The sequence below is a fragment of the Colletotrichum costaricense genome (genome assembly GCF_030867565.1).
Source record: "Colletotrichum costaricense strain IMI 309622 chromosome Unknown Scaffold_9.1, whole genome shotgun sequence".
Classification (NCBI taxonomy): Eukaryota; Fungi; Ascomycota; class Sordariomycetes; order Glomerellales; family Glomerellaceae; genus Colletotrichum; species Colletotrichum costaricense.
Window position 1 is genome coordinate 816,483 of NW_026848238.1, and position 18,497 is coordinate 834,979.

General features: G+C 54.7%; 6 protein-coding genes across 6 annotated transcripts; 5 read left to right on the forward strand and 1 right to left on the reverse strand.

The window, feature by feature from the left end:
- Positions 1-2,970: 2,970 nt before the first annotated feature.
- On the forward strand, positions 2,971-3,591 carry CCOS01_09106 (uncharacterized protein; the record flags this gene model as incomplete). Its single annotated transcript, XM_060457266.1, has 1 exon — positions 2,971-3,591. One exon carries the CDS (start codon positions 2,971-2,973, stop codon positions 3,589-3,591), a length of 621 nt encoding a protein of 206 aa, XP_060311966.1.
- Positions 3,592-4,011: 420 nt separating this feature from the next.
- On the forward strand, positions 4,012-8,901 carry CCOS01_09107 (uncharacterized protein; the record flags this gene model as incomplete). The annotated part of the gene is made up of 1 exon (XM_060457267.1): positions 4,012-8,901. The coding sequence occupies one exon, from the start codon at positions 4,012-4,014 to the stop codon at positions 8,899-8,901; it is 4,890 nt and encodes a 1,629-aa protein (XP_060311967.1).
- A 976-nt stretch (positions 8,902-9,877) lies between these two features.
- CCOS01_09108 (uncharacterized protein) lies at positions 9,878-10,802 on the reverse strand (the record flags this gene model as incomplete). The annotated part of the gene is made up of 3 exons (XM_060457268.1): positions 9,878-10,182; positions 10,232-10,435; positions 10,487-10,802. 3 exons carry the CDS (start codon positions 10,800-10,802, stop codon positions 9,878-9,880), a joined length of 825 nt encoding a protein of 274 aa, XP_060311968.1.
- Positions 10,803-11,277: 475 nt separating this feature from the next.
- CCOS01_09109 (uncharacterized protein) lies at positions 11,278-12,932 on the forward strand (the record flags this gene model as incomplete). Its single annotated transcript, XM_060457269.1, has 2 exons — positions 11,278-11,575; positions 11,653-12,932. The coding sequence occupies 2 exons, from the start codon at positions 11,278-11,280 to the stop codon at positions 12,930-12,932; spliced, it is 1,578 nt and encodes a 525-aa protein (XP_060311969.1).
- Positions 12,933-13,539: 607 nt separating this feature from the next.
- Positions 13,540-15,976, forward strand: CCOS01_09110 (uncharacterized protein; the record flags this gene model as incomplete). The annotated part of the gene is made up of 7 exons (XM_060457270.1): positions 13,540-13,623; positions 13,738-13,842; positions 13,928-14,134; positions 14,218-14,371; positions 14,433-14,545; positions 14,600-14,937; positions 14,995-15,976. 7 exons carry the CDS (start codon positions 13,540-13,542, stop codon positions 15,974-15,976), a joined length of 1,983 nt encoding a protein of 660 aa, XP_060311970.1.
- An 884-nt stretch (positions 15,977-16,860) lies between these two features.
- Positions 16,861-17,801, forward strand: CCOS01_09111 (iron-sulfur cluster assembly accessory protein; the record flags this gene model as incomplete). The annotated part of the gene is made up of 3 exons (XM_060457271.1): positions 16,861-17,614; positions 17,673-17,704; positions 17,763-17,801. The coding sequence occupies 3 exons, from the start codon at positions 16,861-16,863 to the stop codon at positions 17,799-17,801; spliced, it is 825 nt and encodes a 274-aa protein (XP_060311971.1).
- Between the last annotated feature and the right edge of the window lie 696 nt (positions 17,802-18,497).

Sequence of the window (18,497 nt, forward strand, 5' to 3'; positions counted from 1 at the left end):
GGGATGAGATGGCAGGCCGGAGACTAAGGAAGTAAGCGCAAGCGCGGGGGCTACCGCTACGTTGTGACATTGACCGACCATCGCCTATTGGGGGCTATTTTCTTGCGATAAGGAAGATGAGAACAAGATTGATGATTTGCTCGAAGGCTTTGCATCGCTTCAAACTCTGGGAGGGTTCATTTCCCTGAACTGACGCCGGTCTCGGTGTAATTCTTTCTCGCTGATAAGTCCGTTGCATTGCGTCTCATCTCATGCGAACTACGGATACACTGATACAGTATCAGTATCTATGTACTATCTAGGCTCGCTCACTCACTCACTCAATCCGTCAATCAATCATATTCCTGGCTGCTAGCTCACCTGTCATATTTGCGATCATCAGCCACGATATCGAGGGTACAGATAACACGAAGCCACTTTTCTCTCTCTCATCCTTCGACGTGGATGGGTGTAGTTATCGTCTTATTTGACTTTTTCATGAGCCAATAGAGTAAAGCATTGCCCTATTCGGACGAATCTTAAATTGGCCCAAAACTTTTTTCACTTGACTCTTGTCATCTCATCTCACGAAGTTTGTTTCCATTATTCTTTTTCTCACAGTGATACATTTCCGCCTCATTTTCCGCGCGTCTAGCAACCCATTCGATAATCCGATGATTGGGTACAGCCCTTCTTCTTCTCCCCAGGCAACGCAATGGGGCAGAGTATGAGCCGTCAAGGCCGTCCATCAACCCCTGAACCCTTCGTCTTCAATAGCGCGAGCGGGACCGCAAAAAAAGAGCGGGAAAAAAAGAAAGAAAAGAAGGATCCAGGAACGACATCATCGTCATCCTTACGGGGCCAGTCAGTGGTGGTGGGGTGAACAAGAATGATCCACGTTTTGCAGGTACGGAGTACGAATTGCTCTGTACCTCCTTACCCATGGGTTTTTTTCTTCCCTTTTTCGTACTCTGCTGTTCTGCCCGGGACAATATCCCTGTTTGCGCTGCGTGTCGTGTGCCTCGTTGCTGCGTGCCCCTGACGGGGAAGAACCCTCTTGCCGTTTCTTCTTCTGCTGCGACTCGGGCGTTTTTTTTTTCCCCTGATGTGATTTTTATTCGTCACCCGGGAGAGACGAGGAGCAGTACCCAATTTTAAGAATTGCTCCACAAGCAACGCCGAGAGACACGGAGGATGGGTTTGTCTGAAGCGGCGGCGAACGGAAGGGAGTCACCATAGCAGCGAAAGCCAGCAGAAAAACCGCGCATGTTAAGGACTGAGGCCATCGGAAGGATCGTAGAGTTTAGGGACACGGAGACTTTGTCGCTTTTGATGATGAGGATACGTCAGCTTCAATATGCTCTCCGTGTCGGCTTTTACCTACAGACCGCGAAGCTTTTTCTCATTGCCCACCAGGGGGAATGTCTTCAGGGAGTGGCCTTGTCGGAAGCTCACCTGTCAAACGTCTCTTAGCCCGAGCTTTTTCGTTTTGTTTAAACTTTTAAGGGGGAAAGGGGACCTGGGGGAATTCGGAAGAGTCCTAGCAGGCGAGATGCCGCAGTCCGGTTGGTGTTGATCTTGCCATTGCTTTGTTCCTCCCCGCAGACTTCATCTTTGTTCCTCATGTTTGATACTGTCCGTCAGCCGTCCATCTCGAAGATTGGCTTCCTCCGGGGAACAAGCGCAAAGTCCAGTGCCTACTAGGTAAGGATACTGCAGTAGACGGCGGCGGGCGGCGGGCACATCTTTCTCATCCAATCCCGCGACCTCCACATTGAAAAACAGGCGGCTTACATACTAGCCCATCGCTATTTGACCAGAGGAAAACCAAGGCCCCGCGGACCAGCAAAAGAAATAACGTGTGGGAAAATTACACCGGGAAATACAGCTGTGGTTTGCAACGTACCTTCTGCGAGTTGGGGTTTACTCATTACAAAAATACAAGAGTTTCTCGTATTTCCATATGGGGACAAATTCACACCCCCTACACCGGCATCCAGTAATACACTGCCGCACTAGACTCTAGAGTGTTCACAAACAGTTTCTGAATGCGGATTGGACGTGGTCTGGAACTGGGACTTATTCAAACCGGACCAGCTGAAGACGATGAATGGATCCTTAACGCTGGGGACGGAGCTGCTTTGTTGTTCTACGCAGTAGCTTGACCAGCTGTCAATCATCAGTGCGTATCTCCAACCTCGAAGGGCTCGCTGTCAAAAGTGTGTCTAGCCGTCTGCCAACCACCCTGGTCGATTTGTTTGCTTGATCCCAGACGTGCGCGCGTGCGTTTGATGAGATAGCCGTCCGTGTCTCTCTGCGGGTACCATCTTCTTTTTTTGCAACCCCGGAAACTATCTCACTTTTACGGAGTACCTTACACGTGTACACCATATCACACCGCGTGGCCTGGGGTTGTTGTTCAAAAAAGAGAGAGCCAAGTCAGAGGCAGTTGGACCTTATCTTTTGGGGCCATGCATGGGGTCGAAGTTTGAACGGAGGGGCGTGTGCGTCCATCATGTTCATCTTTCCCACTTGGGATCTCAGGTGAAGTGAAGAGCATGAGAAGCAGATGAAGGAGTGAGAGAAAGAGAGGTACAGAGAAACAGAGACGGGACGGGAGAGAGATAGAGGAACCATGATCTGCTAGACCTGGCTGACACTTCTCCGTCTCCTGGTGCCGCCATGTTCCTTGTTCCTTGAATTGGGTGGTTCCAGACCTAGGAAACATCCTGTTCGCTGCCCAGTACTCCGTAGTCCATCCACCCTTGAACCTGCCCGGCGAGCGCGCGCGTGCGCTATCTTTTGCCTTGCTGTATCCGTCCCCGTTCAGAGTTCCCCATCCCCATCCCCAGTCCACCACAGTGGGTGTGAGTGAGTGAGTGACTGAGCAGGTGAATATGCCCAGTGAGTGAGAAGTGTGGTGTCCATCTCATCCACACCCGCTCTTTGTGGGAATACGGAGTACACAGCAGTGTTTCCATTATCCATAGCATGGCCCAATATCTACACACCCTTTCCCACCCTCCCCGAATCCGTCCCATCCCATCCGTCCCCCATCGTCGTCACTCGTCCTCGGACATTGCATTGCAGCTCACTCGCAACTTACTCATCTTTCTCTCACTCTGCTCTCACTCATCCTCGCTCTCTTACATACTCTCACACTCTAATCACCTTTCTCTCTCTTGCAAAGGAGGCGCAGGTTGTAGCAGGACGATATCTTGGCTTCCTATACCCCGTCTGTGCCTTGGGTCTCTCGCAATCCTTTTTCTTCGCAGTCCTCTCGTTTCTGTTTATTCGTCTCTTATTCGGCTTATACCCCCTCGGCGCAGCCACCGGTACCTTACCTTTCAACCCACCATCCATCGGCACAGCACATCAGCACTGCGACGAAAGAAACACTCGGGTTTGGAAACTTGCGGCCCTTGCACCGGCGCATTCCCGACGAACCGCCTTCTTTGGTACCGGATGCTACGACGAAGCAGCGCTCGACACTTGCAGCAGATCCTCCATGTTTCGCGCGCTACGTCACTGTCACCAGGTTCGCAGATTGAAACAAGGAGAAGAAAGGCAATAGCTGAGCAGCAGCAACAACAACAGCAACGACAGCGATAATTCCACCACTGCACAACGGAACACAAGAGTTAAATTGTTGCATCACCAAATACCACCAATAACAGGGCCATATCACAGACCACACACACAGAGCAGCGAGCAAACGCCAAGAGTGAACGAGAACCCAAGCGCCACGACTTCGTCCCATCGTCGGCGCATCCAAGTGAATCCTCGATCACCGTTGAGCACCAGGTCAACAACCACTTCTTACTCCAGACGACAGTGTTGGACAAAGGTGCACCGCCCACGCAGGGACCGCGACTCGGAAACGCCATCCCATCATCGCCGCCCGCCAAACGAACGCACCCCAGACTCGACGGAACCGAGAAACTCGCAAACCAAGCAAACATTGACGACGTTTTACCGTGCTTATATTCTTTTTGCTGCGCCCAAAACTTGTTTTGAGTCTCCATCACAGCAATGGCGCACGCAGCCTACGCCTCGGTGCGCAGGTCCTCGACGTCGTCCATGGGCTCAGACTTTAGCGACGCAGATGCAGCAGCAGGCGGTATGGGAATAGGAACGAGAACGAAAACAAGAGCACAAGACCGAGACTACACAAAAGACCTGGCCTCGTCGTCTTCGCAGCCGTCCGTATCCGCCACGGCAACGCCCAGTCCCGCCAACTTTCTGTCTCTTGCCGACAAGAGCTTCACGCCTCTGTCCATGGACAGCGACCTATTTCCCGATCGCGATTTCGACTTGAGCTTTGGCGGTAGCAGCAGTAGCGCGGCAGGAGAACGCAAGACGACGAGCAGCCCAAGATTCCGCGACCAGCAGAGGTCGACGTCACCACCGCCAGCGACAGCGATGGCAGCGCATACACAGGAGACTAGGACGAGGTCGAGGTCGAGAGAAGCATATTCAGGATTAAGCTTACAAGAAGAGACACTACTATCCCATGCGGCGACCGGAACGACTTTGGCAACGACAGGAATGGTGGCAGCGGCAGACGCAGACGAAGAGCGAAATGTCTCGGGCGCACGCGACACGACGGAAATAGAGTCTCGGCCGCGGCGGTCAGGGTCGCACTCGAGAAAAAGTCAAAAGGAGGACGGTGACGGTCACAGCACAGAGGCAGAGTCAAGGAATTTTGGAGACCGAAACGAAGAGTGCGAAAAGCACGAAGATGACGAGGTGCCGCCATTCGCAATTTCGTCTAGGAGCCCGCGCCAGCGCCGTGCCGGGTCGACGCCGCTGTCGCTAGATCCGCTGCAGGTGAACAGGGGGAGGGGACGGGGCAGGGCGCATGAAGACGAAGAGATGGAAATGGAGCTGGAGGACAGGTGCACTACCGCTGCCGCTGCCGCTGCTGCTGCGTCTACCGACACCACTTCGGGTACCACTACAGCGGCCATTACAGGGGCTACCACCAACACCAACGACCCAAAAGGGAACAGCGATAACGATACGGGCACCGATAAGAAAATCTTACCTAAGGTCGGCAGCGATAAGAATACGGGATCCGATAAGGACACGGCTGCCGGTAGCGTCAGGGATGGCGCCAGCACGTCCCTCCAGCTACAGGGCCCCCAGCCAGCGCTCGCGGCAGCGCCAACAGCAGCCATCCAGGAGAAGCAGCCAATGCCCACGGGCAGAGTCATGGCCTCAGCGTCTGCGTCTGCCCCCTTGGCCCTTCGTACGAAAAATATCAATACCACCACCGCAGACAACCTGAATACGAGCGACCAAAATACGAGATCCTTTGCTGCTGCAACTGGTACCATCACGAGCCCGGCAACCTCGACTTCTACCACCACCTCCAATTCCTTCGCCGCCTGTTCACCCTCCTCGACTGTTCTCTCTGCCCCTGCTGCTCTCGCTCGTCACATCTCCACCTCGTCCCTTCGATCCAACAGCAGCCTCATCTCTCAGATCCAGGACAGTTTGCAGCAACAGCAACAGCAAAACGCCTCTTCGGCATCCACACTCGTTCGTCCCGTCGCCCAACCAATCGTTCGTACAACATCCGACTCGGGCACCTTTACACTCAAACACCCCGTTCCCGACCTCAACTGCCGCTCCGGCGCCTACACCACAAACGTCGCTGCTCTCGAGAAGTCGGCCGAACGCCTGTCTATGACCAGCTCCATCGAGGACGCCATCCGCGACTTGCATGGAGAGTTGAAGCGTTCCGATTCTCGTCGTTCCTCCATACTTGCCGCCAATCTCGCCGCATCAAACTCTCCCATCGACGAATCTTCGGCCCAACCCGGTCCCCTTCGCGTTCTCCCTCCCGTCGCCTCCATCGTCGAACTTAACAACAACGCCCGCCTCGGCGGCTACTCTCCCAGCGGCTACGTCATGTCTCCTAATCACTCTTTGACCGGCCGCCTGCGTTCCGGCTCCAACAACTCCCGCGGCCGCCCCGAAATCGATGTCGATGCTATCATGTCGCGACACGGTTCTGGAAAGGGGTCTACCAGGAGTGCCCGCTCCGGAAAGCCTTCCCTTGCTGAAATTGCCGAGTCGGAACCCGTTGCCCTGACTGGACGTGTTCTCGACGAGGCCGATCACGCCCCAATCCCTGTGACAGCCGACGACGATGCGACTATTCGCCGTCCCAATACCAACGAAGAGAACCGCGGCAGTGTCTTCAACTTGCTTGGCGAGATGGACCAGCAGTCTGGAGGCCTGGGCTTGGACTTTGGCGGAGATAGCGGCAGGCGAGACTCCGACGATAGGCCGCCCACGCCGAGATCAACCTCGACGTTTGACCACACCAATGCCTTTGGAGACTTTGACGGCGTGCATTGCCAGCCGGAAGACCTCGAGCGGAGCGAGTACGACTCGCGTGAGCAGAGCGAGTACGGCGACGCGCCCATGCCCGTTCCGCACACCATGCCCATGCCAGACATCCCAGAGCCTCAATACGAAGCACCTCCGCCGCGTATGCCACGAAACAACAGGGATACCATGCGGCCACAATCCTACTTTGACGAGCTCACCGGCCAAGAAATGCTCTACTACCCCGCTCGAGTGCCCGCTATGCTCAACTTGCCGCCCAAGCTGTCCAGGAAGCCCAAGACTGAGGTCCGGAACGCGAGGCACTCCAAGGTGCTTCAGGCCATGGGCCATCCTGGTTTCGGCCAGGCGAAGTATCTACCTCAGGACCCCGAAGCGTCCCAGGTCCGCGAGTCCAAGATGTGGTTGCCCGATCCGCTTGCCGGCCACGGTATGTCATCTTTTGGAGACGACATCGGGGGACAGCACTCGGGTGACGCATCGCTCAAAGAACCTGCCGCGGTCGATTCTCATGTGCCATCCGAGCAGGGCGACCCGTTGCTATCAAGTGATGGTGCTGCTGCTGTTGGTGGTGCTGAAGGACCAGAACACATGCCAGAGGATCCCCCGCCAACGCAACGCCGCAAGTCCAAAATGCCAAGGGCTTCCAACCTGCCGCCACAACTCCGAGCGAGCGCCTTTTTCGATTTGCCGTCCACAACACCGCAGATCGAGGTCAAGGGAGGCTCCGCGATGGCGACGCTCGACAGCATTCTTGATGCCTCTGCCAATGCCCCTGTCAGTGCCTTCACCGACCACGCTTTCGCAGGAAAGTTGGGTAATGAGACGTACGGCCCCGATAAGAAAAAGAACCGCAAGTCTACCGCCACCGTCTTGCTTCCCGAAGAGCATGTTCGGGCCGCCTCGCAGAAGAAGAAGGGCGGACTCATGCCATTCAGTAAGAAATCCGACAATGGATCCAGGAAGAATTCCATGGCCGGCAGCAGAGAAGAGAACCAAGCTCTTTCCGATCACGTCGACGGCGAGGATAGGGAAAAGGCCGAGGGCGAGGGTTCAGATGAGGAAGAAGAAGAAGAGGAAGTCGATGAGTTTGCAGGAGTTCTCGATGGACCCCCCACCACTCTCCTCGCTGAGCTGCAGCTGCGCAAGTACCACGCCAAGATGCGCACTCAGAACCCGAACCGTAATGTTGGGCAGAACGGCATGCATGCTACCCTCATCGAGCTGGACGCGGTTGCCGAGACGCAGAAGAGGCACCGTGAGAAGAAGAAGATTGCCCTTGCCTGGGAAGTCGATGGTGCCAAGGAGGAGGACCATAGTTCCGACGAAGACGAGGTTCCGCTTGGCGTTTTGTACGCCGGCAACCCGCATGTGGCTGAGAAGAATCGACCTATGGGTCTGATGGAGCGTCGTGACCTGGAAGAGAACGAGCCTCTCAGTGCCCGTCGCGCCCGTCTCCACGGCCAAGAGCCCCCGAGGATATTGGCTAAGCAGAGGAGCAACTTTACTCTCAACGCTGGTCTGAGCCAGATGCGCCTCAACCAGATGCCTTCCGCCGAGCACTTAAGGCCCGAGGAGGAGTCGGAGGACGAAGCTACTGCTGGAGAGACTCTCGGTGAGCGTATGCGACGCCTCAGAGCCAAGGACGAAGCCGAACACAACAACCTACCCAACGCCCGCCCCGTCAGTCGCGCATTCTCTGCGGAGATCCTAGCCCAGTTTGGCGATAACGATGATAAGAAACCTGGAGACAAGGGCAAGGAGAAGGAGGCCCAGCCAGAGGGAGAGGAGACGCTTGGCCAACGTAGGAAGAGACTGCAGGCCGAGCGCGAGGCGCGTGAGCAGGAAATGATGCTCAGCGGTGGGCCTGTCCCGGCTGAGGCCGAGGCGCCTACGCTTCGCAAGAAGCACAGTCTCGCTGACGTCCTCAACTCCCACCCGATTGCCTACAACCCAGCTCTGGACGAGCAGCGCCGCCTCGAGCAGGAGAGGCGCAAGGTTCGGGAACAAGAGGCCAAGATGGCTGCGGTTCGCGCCCAGATGCCGCAGACCCTGACCGGACCGAACAATCAGCGGAGTGGCGGCTACAAGAACGGCGCTTTCAACGACGCCAACGGAGGTACCGGCGGTGGGCTAGGTGCCCGAGGTCTCCTTGCGCAGCCTGGACTCCCGCCTGTCAATGCCACCTTGGGCGTCAATATGGGACCTGGCGGATGGAATCGCTCCAGCATGGCCTTGAGCAACTACGGAGGGCCATTCCAGCAGCCCATGCAGCAGCAGCATCAAGTGTACGGAAATCCAGGTATGGCTCAGATGAGCCAGCCGAATCTGGGCGGATACGGAGGCTACACTGCTGGTGGTATGGGAGGCATGAACAACATGGGGGCCATGAACGGCATGAACCCCTACGGCGGAGGCATGGGTGTGCCGATGCAGATGCAGCCCATGGGTATGCAGCAAGGTATGGCGCCGATGCCGATGCAGCAGATGCAGATACCTATGCAACCCGGTCACAATGGGCAGATGCAGTCCATCGAGCGCTGGAGGCAGAGTGTCATGTACTAGACGAAGGCCAGCCCGGATCTACAATACCTCGACCGACCAACTACCTACCTACACACTAATCCCTGGGCGGACGCACAGTCTGCAGGAGCTGTATATAAACAATCACACACAACTATGGCATTGCGAGGGGAGTTGGATTGATTTTTCTTTTGTTTGAATAACCTGTAGGTGGTTTTGCGAAGCACAGAGCGATGCGAAGCATTGGGATACAATAGGGGGGTTTTGGAGGGATATGGGTTTCTCGGGTTTACCTATACCAGGTACGAGGGGATTATCACATTACATACAACGTACACTTACCAATTCTAATAATCACAACTGTGAACCTCGTCTGCTTTTGATGTGGCCCAGGCATTGTGGAGAAAGTGAGCAGACAGCCTGAAGACAAAGGTTGTAGGATGGATGACTTCACGAGGTAGGTGCTTGTCGAGTCTCTCGAGGGAATTCTGGTCCAAGTATGGAGGTATGAAGGCGTGTCACTAGCAAATCTCTTTGCTAATCTGCTCTCATGTGTTTGTGAAATCGCTGTGAAATGGTAGGTGTATGTGTTCCTCCGGGAAACAAGGCTTCATTAGGACTAAGGACAAAAGGCCTTTGAGCCTGGTTCAGTTGACTATATGTTTGCATAGGCTTGATGCCACTGCCGGTCAGGCCTACTCCTCACTACTGCCACCCTCACCATCACTGCCACCAAGGTGGTTTATAACGCAGAGATCAAATTGTTCGGCTCGAGCCTAAGTGCTCTCATCGTTAAGTGTGACCCATCGCGCTTGGTGGGGCCGGCGGCGGGAGCCCGTTCTCCATCTCCCGGCGAGACCCACAACATCACCTCAGACAAGATCGGCGTCAGCCGTCTCTATGCCTGAAATGAGGTCTGAACCTCCCACGAGCCTCAATCACTATGTAAGTATCTCCACTTAATACATGATCAGCCAACGCCAACCAGGAAACCCGAAGCCGATAGTTGCTACAAATCTCAATCCTGCGCGACAAAAGCCACCAGCACCGCCGCACAGGCCGCCGTCGCCAGGATGATATCCGTCCTCCGCCCGTCCGTCATGACGGCTAAGCTGGCCGCGAAGACGCTGGTGAAGACGGCGATCATGCAGAGGCGCAGGACCTCGTTGTGGATGAGGTAGAGGGTGACGATGGCGGCTTGGATTACGAGGGAGGCGGCGAGGACGGTGATTATTGTGACGAGGCGGGTGACGTGGCGGGCGGAGTAGTATTTTACTTCTGTGGTTTCCTTGTGTCGTTTTCCCTGGTTCAGACTATCAAAAGCTATTCAATATCGCTATAGTAGTGGACTAACGTACCGCTAGGTACCTACCTGCAAGATCTTCGAGATTTCGGGTGAGGAAATCTGCGCCTGATGATGGAGCGAGGGCGATGAAGTCATCTCGCTTGCTTGGTAGATCGTGGCCGTGGCCGAGGAAGGGTTGTTCGGAGTCGAACCAGCCTTGGAAGACACGAAAGACTCGATCGTTGGGGGTAGTAAACTTCATGACTTGGCTTCGCAGAACCAAAGCTTCATCTATATCTCGTCACAAAGATTGCTCTTGTGGTCAATCCTCGAGGCACGTACGGTATTCTTTCATGGTTCCCTGTAGCCGATTTACAAGATCCGTCTTCTTGGCCTCTCTTGAATCCTTTTCTCGAGCTCTTAACGCAAACACTTCCCAGCACTTGGTAGCGAGACGGCTAGCATCGTTGACGTTTGTGGCGTCATCCTCGTCAGACTTCTGTAGTTCAGCCTCGATCTCAAGCATTCTCGACTGAAGGTGAAGGAGGTTCCGGGCACTTAGAGCCTGGAAGCTCCTGAATACTGACAGCTCAGTATCAGAAGCAATGAATTCCGCGAAAGCTCCGTGGCTTGATGAACCGGGCGGTACGGCTGCCATTTGGTGCAGTCGAACTGCTCGCCGCAGCCACTCTCTGAGAGGGTCTGGGAAGATAATGTATCGAGAATGGGCAATCGGTCTCAAGGGCAAGGCGCGTATCTTGGTCAGATCTTTCCTGGCGAGGATTGTTTCATCATGTGCACGCCAAGATCTACTTGCATCGATGGGCGTATGGAAGTGAAATACTGAATTGGGGGACCAAGGCACCCCAGCTGCCTGCCATGGGTGAAAGGAGCTCTTGGTTGGATGCCTGGTATCAATGTGCAAGTATGCCTTCGAGACGAATTGACCAATCACCCCCCCCTGCGAGGAGGGCTTGTCAGGGGCGCAGCTCAACTCGAATAGCCATCGTCAGGAATATCAAAGCCTGATCTCTCCTTGCCTCTAGCAGCGAGCTTGCCGGCTTCTCTCCTGCCTTGTACGTAGCAGGCGTTGCCTAGATTGACGGTTCTTACATAGGTCAAAAGCTTTCAATATGGTTCGCTTCTCAGAATCCTTTAAGCTCTTTGAGACTCTGGGCATTCCAGAAACTGCCACGCAAATCGAGGTTAAAGCGGCTTATAGACGGAAACTGCAGGCATACTTTTCCTATGAGAATTCAGCATGTCGCAAAAAAGACGCCATTAAATACTGGAAGGAATCAGAGCGATATTCACCCTACAACCTCCTAGCAGAACCAGGATTTTCCAAGATGCGACATGCATACAATATCCTTTCAGACCCAAAATGGCGATGCCAGTATGCCGATTTCGTCGCGTCTGGAGACCGTCTATGTAAGGACGCACCACAGCTGTCTCGTCACTTTGCCCCAAATACAGCTGACGCGGATGACATTGCCTTTTTTCAGCAGACAGATTTTCGATGCCAAATCCTGCATCAGGCGGCATGCTTATGGCTCAAGGAGAAATAGACGGCCAAACGGTCAATGCAATTCCCGATACTGGCGCTGGCTGCAACTTGATGTCTTCTTCGCTTGCCAAACGACTCGGTCTCGAGCCACCACCCGGCCTGCCAGAGGCTCAAGACACAGGTCTTCGAATGGCCAACGGCAAGTCCATCATGAGCGCCGGTACCATCAATGCTGTATGGAAATTCGCATACGATCCTGATAAATCCTGGAACATCGCGTTCCAGGTCATCAATGATCTCGCTCATGATGTTATCCTAGGAAGCGAATTTCTCACAACTTCGGGGACAATGAACCAGTACCGCGCCCGTTTGAGCAGAGCCCCTCGACCTCCTTGGGCAAAATCTTTTCTGTTCACAAGCAGTGTTGGATCTGTTAGCCAGCGGCTTCAAGGTAGAATCGGCGATGTTGCGGTCCTGGCACTTGCCGACTCGGGTTCCGAGTCGAACCTCGTCTCGTCCAGCTTTGCACGCCGCCATACGAATTGGCATGATACCATTGATTGGAATGATCAACGCCTTTTGCGATTTCCTGACGGGAACGTGGAAAAGACAATGGGTTCTGCATGGGCACATTGGGCCTGCATGGGCCAGTCGGACACTCCCCTAAGCCGTGATGATGCGGCCTTCCGTTTCCACATTCTTGACAGTTGTATCCATGATGTCATCTTGGGTCAGAATGCGCTCGAAGAGATTGAAGCCTTCACCAACCAAACCGCTTCGTTCGTGGAATCCAACCAAGGCCCAGAGCCGGCGGATCTCAACTTGGTCATATGGGTGCCTGCCAAGGACCCGAAGACGGACCAAGCCACGAATGCTGGCGCCAACCCTCAGCAGAACCAGCAGACCTCGAACGAGCATTCGGAGATTCCGCCCCAAAGTCAGACTTCGGAAAGTCTTCCAGACCCGGGAGTATCGAATACCTCTATACCCCCGGCTGAAAAAGAGACGGAATACTCATGGTGGTATAGAAGATTGGCGGAGCGTAAGCGGCAGTTTGCCGCTCGGCGACACATTCTACAAATGTCGCCGGGCCCCGAAAGAGATGCTGCTACTGCAAAGGAACAAGAGATGCGCCAAGTCTTTAAGGCCAGAGAGAAAACAAAACTGCCCAAGCAGGCGCCTCAGCAACCCAGGAGATTTGATAATTACTCGGCGCTAGAAATGGAAGACGAGGCTTCGAACAACCACGACGAGCGCAGGCTGCGGTTCTTCTCTCGCTGACTGGGCTCTCGTTGCGGGCCAAGATAGGAAAGACTTTGGGTTGTGACTTTCATTGACTTGGTAAGCTGGTCGCTCCTTGGGAGAGGTAAAGAGCTTGTTACGATGGAGATGGAACAGAGGCGTCGGCCTTGGGGGTTGGGAAGACGGTTGGATCGGCGGCCCTGTAGTTAGAATATCAATATCAGCCCTACGGAGGAAGACTGGATCATGATGCGCCCGTGCATGAAACATGCCATGGATGTTTCTGGCGCTGGACAAGTGTCCCGATCTTTTTTTGGAGGCAGCCCGAGTTCAGGGGGAGAATGCGCATGTGCAAGTACAGTCGTCATTTCTAGAAGCACTGTATGTCTCGTGAGCAAAAGTCCGTTCAAAGCCGTGCCAGCTTAGATAGAAAACGGTACAGAATCCCTGAGCTGCAACGGGGACCTCTCCATCTTTTTTTATCGGAACGCGTATCGCAACGGTTAGCTCGCGTGCTGCCGGACCGACGTCGTCAGCCCCCAAAACCAAACATTTACAGATTATCTGCCCTCCTCCCGCTGCCTCCGACATAAGCGGTAGCCAATTCTTCTTTTTTTTTATCGCCACAGATCGCCATACCTCGGGAATGGAAGCGTCACCGCTGACCCGTCAGGCCCCGCCCGAGGTCTTCAAGCCCAAGATCGTACAGCTGTACGAGTCGTTGTTCAAGGTTCGACAGCTCCGCTTCTCCCTGCCTTTGTGACCCCTCGACCATGTCTCTGTGTGTCCAAGGTACTCTTTCGCCGATTTCGTGTACGACTTGTTGCTAACCTTCTCTCTCTAGGTGTGTGTTCTCTTCGATCCTTATACCCACGAACCCCGAGCTTCCCCCATTGCGCCTGGCCGAGCATTCCCCCTTGACGATCTTCAACTTCCGGACCGCATGGCCGTATCTTCCTAGACAGTACTGCTACGCAGAGAAGCACGATCCTGTACATTGGCAACCCGCTGATACGAACTCCATGATTGAGTAGGACGCCGAAGATGACGCAGAACGTTCCGAGGGCTTCTGGCGCGAGTTCTTCCTCCTGCGGCCCGACCGCCCCGCCCTGAAGCGAATTCTCGATGGTCTCGGGCCGGCGGACATGCTTGCGTTGGAGGAGCATACAAGGGAGCTTTTCGCGCGCGCTGTCACTGCTATGAAGAGTGGACAGGGTGTCGCAGATCTGCATGCGCTTGACGTGAGTAGGGCACAAGCTCGTCCCTTGGCTTTCGCGCTGAGGCGAGGTTTGGAAGTTGCTGACTTGGACTGGGAGGATGGTAGACTCTAAGCGTGTTCCTCTGCTCGGCTCTTTCGAAAAAGTATGCGCACCCTAGCTCGGATATTATTATCGTCTTGGCTGGGATCGATTATGTCGATACGATCTTTACGGACTTTGTGGGCGCTGTGGACCAGATCATTAGGAGTGGGAAGAGCTGTGAGTTTGGCATACGGGAAAGCCACTACGGTCAAGTACGAGACGGACTAACGCATTGCAGTGGAATTGCGACAAAAGGCTGTCGAGGTTGTCCTGGCTGTGACGGCGGGCGCATACCAGACAAGCCTCTTAACATACTTCATCCAGAGGGACCTCTTCCCCTCAGTAATGAAGGTCAGATCATTCTACCCTTGCAACTTGTGTGAGCCTCAACTAACGATCCCGCAGTTTATACAAGACACCGACACAACGGAGCGCATCCTCAGCCCCTTTTCCCTCCTCGGCCTCTTGGCGAACTACAACAAATTTGAGTTCCAGAACCCCTACCAGATGCGACTAAACGACTTTGTCAACGAGGCGACAATCAAGAAGATCATTCGGTGTATCGGCCAGACGTGCGAGAGCTTGACTACACAATTCGTGGATGTGCAGGACGACTTGCCCGAGGGGTGGACGTTCAACGGCACGCTGCGTATGATTGGCCTCGGCGCGGTTGCGAGGGGCCCCAAGCCGGAAAAGAAGCCCGTCTACGATGCCGAGACCATGAAGCAGATGTTTACGAAGCTGTGAGTATCCTCTGGCTGGCCTTGGAGTGAAGAAATGTGGCAACTGACAAGAAGCAGACCCGGTGAGGAAGCAGCCGTGTTGCTAGCAACCTATGACTTTACACACGCCAACAAGCTATTCTGCTTCAACCTCGCCACCCTGCCTGCCGAAAAGGGCGAAGAACAGCCATTGGCGGCCTTCACATCACTCACCTCCTACCTACTCCAGCACGCCCATCTCTCCGAACGCACGACACACTACTCGCATCTCAACCTCATGGTCTTCCGCCTACTAATCGAGGATCCCGTACTATGCAAGCGGATATGCAGCGAAGAGTCCAAGGGACAAGTCCGTCTGTGTCGCCAGAGGCAACCGTTCCTCCCGCTGGTCAGAGGGGACCGGATTCTGGCGACGGCCGTGCTGGATACCATGGTCGACGGCATAACACACAACCTGCGGAGGAGGCTGGACGTCGGACTCTACACACTCTGCGTCGGAATCCTGTTGCGGGTGATTTCCTATCTCTCGAGGTCACGGACACGACTGACATATCACTGGGCGGATCTCTTCCGCGCGTTGCTGAACCTCATTCGGTTCCTTACACAATACGTCGCGGACCTGAAGGACCTTTCGCAAATCGACCTCCTGCTAGACAACGTCGTCAACCTCGTGGCGCTCTCGCTGTCGGCTGGCGAAGGATTCCTGCCGTCGCCAGCGGCATACGATGATCTATTCTACAAGGTCGTCGAGGCTGGCGACACGCTGACCAAGTTCAAGGAGAGCTATCAACTCGGCAAGCGGCCGAGCAACTCGATAGACACGCTCATTAGCGTGAGCACGCACTACAAGGAGCTGCTGGCGGAGGGCGGCAAGAAGAAGGGGAACCTGACAAGCATGCAGGTGACAGAGGTGATTAAGCAAGGGTACGAGACGCTGAGTATACAGGCGAAAGAGGGACTTGATACGTGGGATCGGTACCGGGAGGCGGATGAGAGGACGTTGTTGAAGAAGATGGCGAGGGCGGCTGTTGCTGATGTGAGAGGGTTGGTGGAGCGGTGAGAGTTGGTGAGCTGTGAGCTGTGAGGCAAGGAGGATTGGGTGATAGACTGTATGATATTAATGACACCCGAGATGATTCTCATGAAACATTGCGTTGGAGTCTGGTTGATCAATGTTTGGCATGCTTAGTGGAGGCCCGTTGACTGCGGCTCTAGCCTTGAGAGCTAATGTCAACCTCGAGCTCTTGACCTTCAAGGTTGTCATTCGACACATAAAGTGTGGTTCCACAGGCTGCTGGGGATTGGATGTAGAGCTCTTCCTTTTCAGTCCGGGCAAACCTAATCTCGAACCACATCGATTCCCCGAGAGTCCAGGAAACTCGGCAACGTAGTGTAACACTGGACAAACAAAGTACCTGACTAAGGTAGTTTGGATAAGTTAAGAATGAATAAGGCCTTTGAGGCCCTCAAGGTATGAGTTGGTCATGAGAAACAAAGCAAAAGCCAAGGCCCAAAAGGCACTGAAGGAAAAGAGGCTGCTTTGTCATCTGTCCCGGCCGTTGACAAATTAAAGGCTTCTGATTGGCTGAAGTGCACCCGGTATACTGGAGACCGCTCACCATGTCATAGCCGCGCCACGGCGAGAACCTGTCAAATGACCCCCCCTTGGCCCCAGCTTCTGTTGCTTTGCTCCGAGTGCCAGCCACATTCCCATTGCCAATCCATCCCGACCGCAAAAACCTCCGACCTACAATTCCCGCCTGTTTCTTTCGTCACCGTCGAATGATTTCCAACCCTCTCAACCTCAACACCTGATCCTTCGACGATAAACACCACAGAACAAAACCGGAAAGCAATCTCACCTTGGTGTCATTCCCTCTAGCAAACTCGACTTCGTCAAAAACACACACACACACACACACACACACAACCTCTAGCACAAAGATGAATGCACCGAGGATACTCAGCAGAGTGGCGTTCCGCCGCTCCTGCACGGCATTGCAGTGCGCCTCTGCCCGTCGCGCCTACGGCAGCCCGTCTTTCCAGTCATATCCTCTCTACTCAAACAACACACTCCCTCCGGCGAGAGGCGACGGCATCCCCGAGAGCTCCATCGCATCGCCGGATGCTCTGCCGAAGGTCAACGAGACGAGACCTCCCAAGATCCCCTCACAAATGGCGACAGCCCGCCAACAATCCTCGACACCGAGCACTCTTTCCCCTTCTCCCTCCGCCACACAGTCCTCGACGACGAAGACAACAACAGCAGCGACCACATCCGCGGCAGCCAAGGCCACGACGACGTCATCAGCAGCAACCGCTGCCGCGGCGGCCCCCGCGCCAAAGGTTTCCGAACAAGCAGCTCAAACCCCCAAGCCAGCCGCCCGTCCGAAGCGCACGCTCCGCGCCCGCAAGGCGGCGATGAAGCTCAGCCCCGCGGCGGTAGAGCAGCTGCGCGCGATGCTGGACCAGCCGGAGCCGAAGCTGATCAAGGTCGGCGTGCGGAACAGGGGGTGCTCGGGCCTGGCGTACCACCTCGAGTACGTCGAGAAGCCGGGGAGCTTTGACGAGGAGGTGGTGCAGGACGGCGTCAAGGTGCTGATTGACAGCAAGGCGCTGTTCAGCATTATTGGCAGCGAGATGGATTGGGTTGAGGACAAGCTGAGCCAGCGGTTTGTGTTCAAGAACCCGAATATCAGTGAGTCTACGTCGCTTCTTACCGTTTTGGGAAAATGGTTTGCTAACTACTTGAACAGAGGAGCAGTGTGGCTGCGGAGAGTCATTCATGGTTTGATTCATGGTTTGAGGAGAGTTTGTAACACAGCAAAGACTGAATGAGTCGCCAGCGAGAGAAGAGACAGCATGAGCATGCGCTGCTTTCGTAAGCGGGTCAATGGCTTCGATATACACTTCATACATGGCCGTCGTCTCCATCATAGAGAAGGGGAGATTGCTGACGGCACCGGCACCGGCATCAAGTCATGCTACGGCGTCTTTGTACATCACGGCTCCGTTCCGAGCACTTTCGACATTTCGGGTTGAGGATAAAGGCATTGGGAGGCGTTTTATGCAGGTGTAATGATACCTACGAGAAGACCTGGCTCATCGTCCGGGCGCGAATCACTGAGATTATTAGTTTCACTTTCAATTGAACCTGAAGAGTGAATCAACTACTCTGTTGTCCTGAATGAGATCATACGTACTGTGTATCCGTATGCCGAGCATGGCGGGCGGGCGGAGGCCACAGTGTATCTCCGACCGAATCCGAGTGCCGGGCAGCCCCACTGTCGAGAGAGAGCGCGGCTTCTTACCCGACGGCTGCCCTGTGAATCGACACCCCGGCAGTGGCAGTCGCTTCCAGACGGCAGTGGAGTGAAGGGACCTTAAGGCTCCTGGAGGTAGAACTGCGGAGCGAGGCGTCCCGTGCCCCACTAGAATTTCGAGCTCAATTGCCAGGCGCGTCATTGCACTCAAAAATTCCCCCAAAGGCGCGTCTCATCCAGTCACAGCTCAACCTCCAAATTCACACGAATTCGCGATAGTTGCACCAACATCGTCAACTGCACACGAATTGACGAATC